General features: G+C 40.3%; 1 protein-coding gene across 1 annotated transcript; it reads right to left on the minus strand.

Moving 5' to 3' along the window:
* Nucleotides 1-4,508: 4,508 nt before the first annotated feature.
* Nucleotides 4,509-7,728, minus strand: LOC147435104 (GRAS family transcription factor). The gene is made up of 4 exons (XM_086490095.1): nt 7,129-7,728; nt 6,991-7,035; nt 6,538-6,869; nt 4,509-6,181 (listed from the first exon to the last, which is right to left on the minus strand). The coding sequence occupies exons 1-4, from the start codon at nt 7,152-7,154 to the stop codon at nt 4,710-4,712; spliced, it is 1,875 nt and encodes a 624-aa protein (XP_086346221.1). The 5' UTR covers nt 7,155-7,728; the 3' UTR covers nt 4,509-4,709.
* Nucleotides 7,729-9,420: the final 1,692 nt, after the last annotated feature.

Consider the following 9,420-nt stretch of genomic DNA (forward strand, 5'->3'; position numbering starts at 1 on the left):
AATCTTTCGTTTGGTCTCATCCGACATGGTGCATACAATTGGCCGTTCTCTCGAGCGAGGAGCTTCTTGCTTACCTACTCTATGTGCTCCATAAGCCATAACTCCTAACATGCCAAAGTGGGTTTTGAACAAATATTTGATAACATTGGCAAGAGAAAGAGGCGTCTCTAACTTCTCTTTGGGAATTCCATGATTAACAATGTTCTTGGACTATCGCTCCCGTTCTCAACTCCTCTACATCCACATCCTCAACATTCTTTGTTTGAGCCATAGCTTGCATGAGGGAGGAATTAGGAACCATATTGTTACCACATACATTAGCCCAAGACTTGTTTGTGCATACATTTTTCATGTTGCATACATCCCAATTTATGGTGTCAAATTTCTTCTCTTTCAATACATGGTCATGCTCTACTTTTCTCATGCGCACCTTCAAAGCATTCAAGTCCACATGAGAGCATTTACATTCCTTGAATTAATCTTCAAGTTTCATCAAACGTATTGTTTGCATCTCAAATGTTCTCTTGAGATTCTCATTCTCAACCACAAGAACCCTTAGCGTGCCATTCTCCATTGCAAGTGCCCGCAAGTCTTCACCTTGTTTGTTTACAGTCTCTTGAAATGATACCAAGTATGCCGTAATCATGGTTTTTCGATGTCATTGGTTAAGTGGTTTTGTTGCTATCTTCACATTAGGAGATTTTGGATCATTTCTACAATGGTTGTGGACCTTGTTGAAGAAGAAGAACCCTTGAGTGCTGATAAACATTATATGCAAAATAAGAGATGAGAGTCAACTTTCCCAAACCTATTCACTTCAAAAATTATAATGTAAAAAAGCCGTCCATAACTCTATTTTCATTTTAATAACATCAATTTATAGAGGGCATTATGGTCTTTGATTGAGGCTATAGATCACCCAAATCGGAGTTTGGATGACGAAGTTATGATCATAAGAGTGAACTGCTACTAGGTCAAAAATGGCTGCAAGCGAGAGAGAGAGAGAGAGAGAGAGAGAGAGAGAGAGAGAGAGAGAGAGAGAGAGAGAGAGAGGATAATGGGCCTTGAGAAGAGCATGGAGGCCTTTTTTTAGATTAAGGATTGCATGGAGATTCAAGAGCTAGAAAGACACTAGTACCCTTGCTCTCTCGAGTACACTCGATCCCATAGAAAAACAAAAAAATATCCCTTTTGCAGTCCTCAAATCGAAAAACTTAGAACATCAAATTTGTTTATCTCACCATTTCGAGAAAGATACTCAATCCAATTAATAAGAAATGCTTTTATTTTAAGTTATCACACAAATTTCTATTTTTAGATCTGCTCCTTTTACCTTTCTCTTGCATTGGAGGTTTGTGGATAATGTCCTTTATCTCTCCACATAGCTTTAGCTTTACATGTGTGGATAATAACACCTTGGCTCTCATTCTTAACTTTTGGTCAGCCATACTGCCTCCTTTTGAAAGCTTTTGGGATCTGTTGTAGACTCTTTTTGACTCGTAAATAATTTTTTTTTGTCCTAAAAAATTCTAATTGAGTCCTTATCGAGTTTCATTGCTACTTTTATAAAATGCATTAATCATCTTGTGGAACTCTCAAGTCCTAGAATACATTTACTATCCATTTTAACCATTATTAGCGCTTTTACTTTGTTTTTATTTTCTCTCACTAAAATGGCCATTTCTAAAAAGAGAAACCTTTTTAGTAGACCAAAAATGAAATTTGGTTACTGAAGCCTTTAAGGATTTTTAAACATGTATTGGTTTAGATTTGATGAGAGCGAGTTAGTTTTGCGCGTAAAATTTCCTTGCTCTCCCTCTCTCCTCCTCATGCTCCATCTCTACCTCTTCCTCACCCCTATTTACCCAATGTGGTATCAAAGCCTTGGGATTTTAACTTGATTTTACACTACAACAAAAAAAGGTGTCATCGACGTATATATCGACGCTTAACGTCGCTATCTTCGTCCCTGTAAAACTGTCGGAATCTGCGTCGATATATGCGTGGAAAGGCTTTATTTGTGACGTAGATAGCGACGCAGATATAGACGCCACAACTTCGATTCAAAGGACCTCGCAGGAAAGGCCACTTGTGGAGGAGAAGAAAAGAAAATCGATCTCCTTATAACTCATGAAAACCACCATAAAATTGGCTGCCCATTAAGCTTCCTAAGTAATTCATGACACATAGGCTATCCTTATTGCCTCCTCCACTTCCACTACAAGCCAAAACGCCATCCTCACCATCTGTGAAGTCTACACACCATATTTTTTTGCATTCAAATTGAAAATAATGTTTTCAATCCGCATTACTTGGAGCCCTGATCTTTGGTCATCCTCTATTCATCCATTCTATAATCCCTACAAGTGACACATCAAGTAAGCTTTTTTGATCTAGTGTCTTTAAACACCTCAAGACAAATTCTACGGCTTGACTTCAATTGGGATCAAAGAATAGGTCAATTTCAAACCACAAAGGTATTTTCAATGTTTGTAATTGCACATGCAAATTTTATGTAACTTGAACAGCTTTGCAGAGGAAATTTTATGATCGAATACCCAACCATGAAGATCAATTCATGCACCAAATTGAAGCCTCTTAGATTTCTCATGAGCCTACACTCAAGTAAAAATTTGAAGCTGAAGATGAGGTTTATAAGTGCAATCATTCAATGCATTGTAAACAAGATGACATTGGCTTGCTTTTGTGGAGTTTTATCTTTATAACTCTTCCAATACATCAAAAGATGATGAATAAATTTGTTTCCAATTATGGTAGATACATTACATATGGTTGTCATTCACAAATTGTCAGTTTTTATAAAGTTGTATGGGTTTTCAATAGTGCCTATGCTTGTGCATAAGGTAAGATTACCTTGTTAGTCAGTTAGTTATCTGTGGGGCACTTGTTTTCAGAAGAGCTTGTTCTCTATTGGCTTATCCTTATGTTGTTCACCTAAGTGCATCTTTGTGATTGAGTTTATGTCTGTTGTCTATTCTGATTGTCCCTATGTTGTTGTTCGGGGGGGCTTCTACTCTTGTTTAATCAGAATGCTCGTTAGACTTGTCCACATGTTGACATGTTGTTTGTCAGTTTGTCAATTTGTTTGCAGTCGGTCTTACAGGGAGAAATGTTGGAATACAACCTCTCTTCATAGTGGGAATGGTCTACTAAAGCATACAAAGCATGCACCACATGTTCTAGTGGTTGTTAATTTTTGTGGTTGTGGCCAGTTTGCATGAAGCCTCTAAGCTTTATATACATGTATTGGTTCAATTTTAATGAGAGTGAGTTAGTTTTGCACGTAAAATTTCAATGCTCTCCCTCTTGCTTGCTCATGGTCCATCTCCACCTCTTCTCCACCCATGTTTACCCAACAATTGTTATGTTACCTCTAGCTTTTTTTTCTTTGTTTAAAACCCTCTATTAAATTGTCATTTATATCACTCTTGCTCTCAATCTAATGGGTGTTTATTTTAGAGCTTATAAATGCTCATTTAACTGTGTGAGTGATGCTATTTCTTTCGAGTTCTGTACATGTTTTAATTAGAATGCATGTTGGATATGGTGGTTTTGTGGTTGACAAAGTATTGAACAATATTTCAATAAACCATCAACTTTATCTCCAACAAATCTAATCAAATCATGAGCATAATGAAATGGTGGATACCTTTTAGTTAGTGGGTCGCATGGGTAAATGCTTCCTTCTATTCATAGATCAATATGTTTCTTTTCTTCATTCCGGAGTTTATTTGCTTTGTCTGCATCTCTGAGAGACTTTTGGTTTACACCTCTTGTAGCTGCATACTCTTGATTATGCTTGATATTCATATGAAATTTATTACTAGAGGAATTATTTGAAGCATTATTGAATGAGAGAAAGGGCTTTAACTTTGAAGAATGATAGAAACGAAGTGATGAAACTCTAAGTAAGACTGATTAGCAGTTGTGAGCAAGAAGGATACAAAAAAATACTTCGCACTCTAATCTCAACAGTTATATTTGGAGCCATTTTGATCGTCAAAATTAACAACTTAACCACTTTCTTACACAATCCTTTTTTGCCCGTTTTCGCCCTAATGTCCTAGTGTTTCTCCGGTGGTGCCAAAGCTGATCAAGGAAACTCTTGAAGAGAGTCTCATCAATATACAAAGGACTCCAAGGTGGCAAGAATGGAAGGATAAGCTAGCCAATCAATACTTTGCCAATAGAGTGCCAATTATTGAAGACTCCAAACATACACTCCAAAGACGATTGTCAGATAGGGTTTGTATTGTTCCTTTCTCTGTTTTTAATCTATGAGGATTTTAGGGAATACTCATCTCCCTAACTTATGAGGAATATCTTACTCTACTTTTTAATATAATTTCCACTCTTTTATATGAAAAAATGTCAATCGAGTCTCTAAGAAAGGTGTACCGATCCTAAGTAGTAGTGACATCTATGTGTAATTACAAAGTTAATTTCATTCCAACAAGTTCATTGGTCAAGAGATGATCATATGAGTGAAAATGGACAAGATTAGAGTTCAATTGCAAATTACAAAGTTGATTTGGACATGATACAATTTCCATGATAATATATTAGCAAAAGGAGAAATTTGGAGCCACTTTGTAAAGCAATATGGCCTTTGATTTAAATCAAAGAAAGCTAATTAATCAAACAAATTTATGTAAATGTAGGGAGTTGGGTGGGTGAGTGAGAGGGGGTCAAGATTGAGAGGAGGAGGTGGTGCAGTGCATGCTAATAATGGGGACACAAGCAATGGCAAAGACGACATTGTGGCCTTTCCAAGTGAGAAGAAGAGAGTCACCTGTATCCTTCTTCAGGCTCCAGCCTGCAGCATGCTCTTCCAGCATGGCCTTCACCTCAGCCACCACAGCCTCACTAAATTGGATACTCTGCAAATTGGAGGTAGTTGTAAGCCTCTGCATCCACCTCTCCTTGCTCTCTAGCCTCTCCACCCTCTCCTCCCCCTCACATGCCACTATGTTCTCTATCTTGCTCCCTATGTCCCCCTCATATTGCATCCTCTGCTTGCTCTCCCTTGGTAAGAAGGTGTCCATTGCGTCGTACGGGATCCATAGATAGTTGAATGCTGCCTTCAACCTTATCACTGCATCCTTGCTTCCCATATCTGCATCCTCATCCACAAATGTCACAAGGTCCGGTCTCACCGCCCTTATCCACCTCATGAATTGCACTCTTGTACTACTGCTGCCGCTGCCCGCTACACCGGCACCGCCGCCCACACGTCCCGCCGGCTTGAGGTCCCCTGTCGACGGTTCATCGCTTATATATCGTGCCCTCATCTGGCAATTTATCACCAACATCTCCCCCTCTTGCACCTCAATGCATGATGGGGTCAGCTCAGAAATCTTCTGAGGCAGCACATTGAACTGAAATGGCACCTTCTTCGACTTGGCAAAGGCTGTCAGCTTCATGCCCACTTCTTCAAAGCTCATGTTTAGCAGAGGGGGCACATGAGGACGAGCGCTGTGTATGGTGAGTCGCACTCGTGGAGGACCATGAGCACGCTTCGAAAGAGCTTCAATGAGAGTAGGCCACTGCATGCAGTGGGTGATGCTGAAGTCCACAATATGAATAGAGTGCCTGCCTTGAAGAGCTTCCAAGATGGCCCCATTAGAGGCCGAGAACCCAAATCGATGCCAAGGAGTGAGGTCAACGAATCCGGCAAGCTCGATGGCACTCAGGAATCTAGTGGGCGCGCTGTTGATGAGGGTATCCCTAGCTTGCAAGTGGGGAGGTAAGGCAGCATAAGCAGGGGAAATCATGAGTCTAGCTCTGGAGATGAGAGCTCTTAAGAAGTAGGCAGCTACTCTTTGGTTTGGGTCTCCGTCGGTGGAGACGGCATTGTTGAGCACCCACATCAGCTGCTGTGCCAAGGTGACATCGTTGTTCTCGATTGCGGTCATGCAATGCACAAGGAGTTGCTCCAGGCAACCTGCATCATGAGATACCCCCAGGATTCCACCTACTGACTTCACCATTAATGATATTGCTGACCCACATGAGCTGATCATATTGCTAGTTGTTCTTAATTCATCACTACTACTTGTGTGCAGGTGGCCGTGCTGACGTTGTTGCGGTTGCCTCAGAGTCGATGGTGATCCTGCCATGATTGTCAGCGGTGGTACTTGTGTGCAATTCGACCACATCCCTGCATGTACCAATTATAAAGGTCTTCGGTAATCTTGATGATATTATGGCAAAATCAACAATTTAGACTTAATAAGTGATGATCTTAAGGCAACTTATAATAATTCCTTCACAATAGTTAAAGCATAAATCAACAAGAATTATGATATATAATATTAATTAGATTAGATGGGCACATATATATTATCTCCTCAAGCAGAGCTTAATTCCACAGACTCTCTAGATATATGTGTTTGTGTTTCTGTGCTATGGCAGTTGAATGAATATGAGGATATGCAATGTAAACCTAATCTTTTCACAACAACCAATCATATGACAAGAAGAAACCGGCAAAATTGTGTTTAATTTGACACATACCTGATGCAGCAGACGATTCTGGCACGCAACTGTCGACAAAGCCAAGTACTGGTATTTCCAAGCATCTCTTTCCTGCACTTGATGCAGCTTGAAATGATGCAGCGGCAGCACTAGCTGTGCGTTGGTCCATGTCGATGAGCATGGAGTCATGTTGAAGAACGTCTACTGATGTACTGATCAAGTTTCCATGGCCAATATACTCAGCCCCAACAGCTAGAGGGCTACTCTCAGATGTGTAAACATCGAAGTCATGCGGTGGGGTATCAGGGCAACCCGTGACGTTCGGATGAGGATCTGGGTTGCACATGTTAGAGTATGGCATCTCCATGAGACTCACAGAGGATGCAAACCCAAAGTGATCAAATCTCATCTTCAGAGGATTGCATGTATATCAAGTATATAATTAGTACTCTCTTGCTGGATTGGATCTATAATCAATTGAGGAAAGCTCACTATTTTGGATTATAGAGCAAAGCAATAATCTCCCTTCTTTTGTACCTGCCATTATTACTTCTACTCAGAAATCATACTTGGAACTGCAAAGTGCAAGTAGGCATTGAAAGAGACAAAGAATGAGGTGCAAAAATATACCTTGGGGGGAGGATATCATAAATCATCAGGGTTGTGAGGGGACCAAAATCATTACATATCTGAGAGAGAATAGTCAGGATCCCTCAATATGGATTGTGTGTGTGTGTGTGTGTGTGTGAGAGAGAGAGAGAGAGAGAGAGAGAGAGAGAGAGAGAGGTATCAACATGGAACTTGTGGGTGTGTGATTGAGAGAAAGAGAGGGAGAGAGAGAGAGTAGCATGGAGTTTAAATGGCAGAGAGGAGGGGATCAGAGGAGAAGAGAAAGGGTACAAGCAGCTGCTGCATAGTAGTAGAGTAGTAGAGAATAAAACAGAGGATTCTCCTCTCCATGTTTAGATATTATACCCTTCACAGACCTGCAAAAAGCCCTTTTGCTTCTCTTCTATACTCTTATTATATTATTATATATTGGCAAAGCATATACTCCCATGTAAGACTTCTAGTCAAGTGAGCTTCAACCTATTTCACACACACACACTCTCTCTCTCTCTTCAAATTTAGGGGATCTTGTTATACACACACTCTCTCTTTTCTTCCAATGATACACTCTCTCTCTCTCTCTCTCTCTCTCTCTCTCTCTTTCCCCCAATATGAGTTGAAGTTGTTCTATACATACAGACACACTCTCTCTCTCAATTGGGTTATCCTCTCTCTCTCTCTCTCTCTCTCTCGTTATGGTACACACAGACCTCTCTCTCTCTCGCTCTCTAAATGTGGCAACTTGCAAAAGTTCAAACCCCCGCATGACCCAGACGCCCGTCGCCCATTTTGAAGGAGAAAGGGGGCAACTCTTTTGTCGTGTCATTCTTTGGCAAGTTTCTTGTCAATTTTCCCCACACTCCCTCGACAGCTCATTATTGAAAATATACCTTCATTTATGTTCTTAGCCCACGCTTGCTACTCTGTTCTTGTTCTTGGATTCATTCCAACTTCTTACTTATTAATGCAACTAGATTCCTTCCATCCATTCCTTCAAACATTGCCCTCCAATGACAACCATGGATCGACCTCGACACTACGTCCCACCACTCACACATTTTGGAAAAACACTATACTATGTCTTCACTCCATACTCTACAGGTTAGCAAGTCCAAGTCATGGGTTCGAATTAAGGTAATTGGAAATTCTTGGTTATATTCTTTAATTTGAATCCTTTGGAAAAAAGTGTGTTTAAGTCTCTCTCCTCACCCCAGTGGAAGTTGGCGAGGCAGGCAATCCTCAAAGGCTAGTGTAGGTGAAAGCTATTGTTCCAGAAAGAGATTAACTTTTCATCATATGGTGCTTAACTCTTTGATTGAAAGCAAAATTTCCTATTGAAAACTTGCCACACGAGTATCATTCCGTAGACTCATATAGTCTATTTGCGAGAATCTCTCTTAACAGAGACACAAAAGGGGCTCACACATGCTTGAGAGTTTGTCCCGATCAATGCCCACCAATTAGCAAAGAAAGATTGCTAGTAGCTGTGGTAAGATTGATGAGGATAACACCTCTTTGCTAGACTTTATCATGGTGGCTTACTATAATGTTGTGGACATCCTCACTCTAAAGACACTCTCGACCCATACTCCAAAATTGTTATCTCAACAGGCCAGGGTATCCAAATGGTGGCCTCCATAGTTTGACTACTATAAAAATTTATAATGAAAATCCATTGTTCAAAATAGGCTACAAGCTAGTGGCCAAGGGCACTACGAATAGAAACACAATCAAACGTAATAGCAACATCTCGTGCTGTTAAAGCATACCAACAATAGAAAACTAAACATGAAATGATCAGATTTGGAGTGAGCAAGGGAAGGAGCAAGAGAGCACAAAGGGCAACAAGGTTGACAAGGTAAGAGAAGACACAATGATGGAGCGTCTCTCTCTCTCTCTCTCTCTCTCATGAAAGATGCTCCAATTAAACTGATCTTTGTGGAATAGTTGATCAATAGAAGCCAGGAATACCACCGTGTCTTGCCATTGCTTTTGAGGACTTCTTCAAAAAACACTTTGGTATGTACGGGATCAATATATATAGAACAAATAGAGTGGGTAAGCCATCGAGAGCTCCACGCTCAGGAGAAAAACTCGTTGCATGTGCACTAATGGTTGATGACACTACTAGGGGCTCTCCACACTTAAGCCACAAATGTCGACATTATTAAATCGGGTTTTTAATGCTAGCGATGTTTGTAAAATCGTCTAAAAATGCTTCGCACAACAAAAATGTCGATATCTGCATCACTATCTTTGTTGATATCATACTCGCTAAATAGTGACTGTCATATCAATGCAGATACCAATGTT

This window comes from Adiantum capillus-veneris, chromosome 19, assembly GCF_014529385.1.
Source record: "Adiantum capillus-veneris isolate H3 chromosome 19, ASM1452938v2, whole genome shotgun sequence".
In the NCBI taxonomy this organism is placed as follows: domain Eukaryota; kingdom Viridiplantae; phylum Streptophyta; class Polypodiopsida; order Polypodiales; family Pteridaceae; genus Adiantum; species Adiantum capillus-veneris.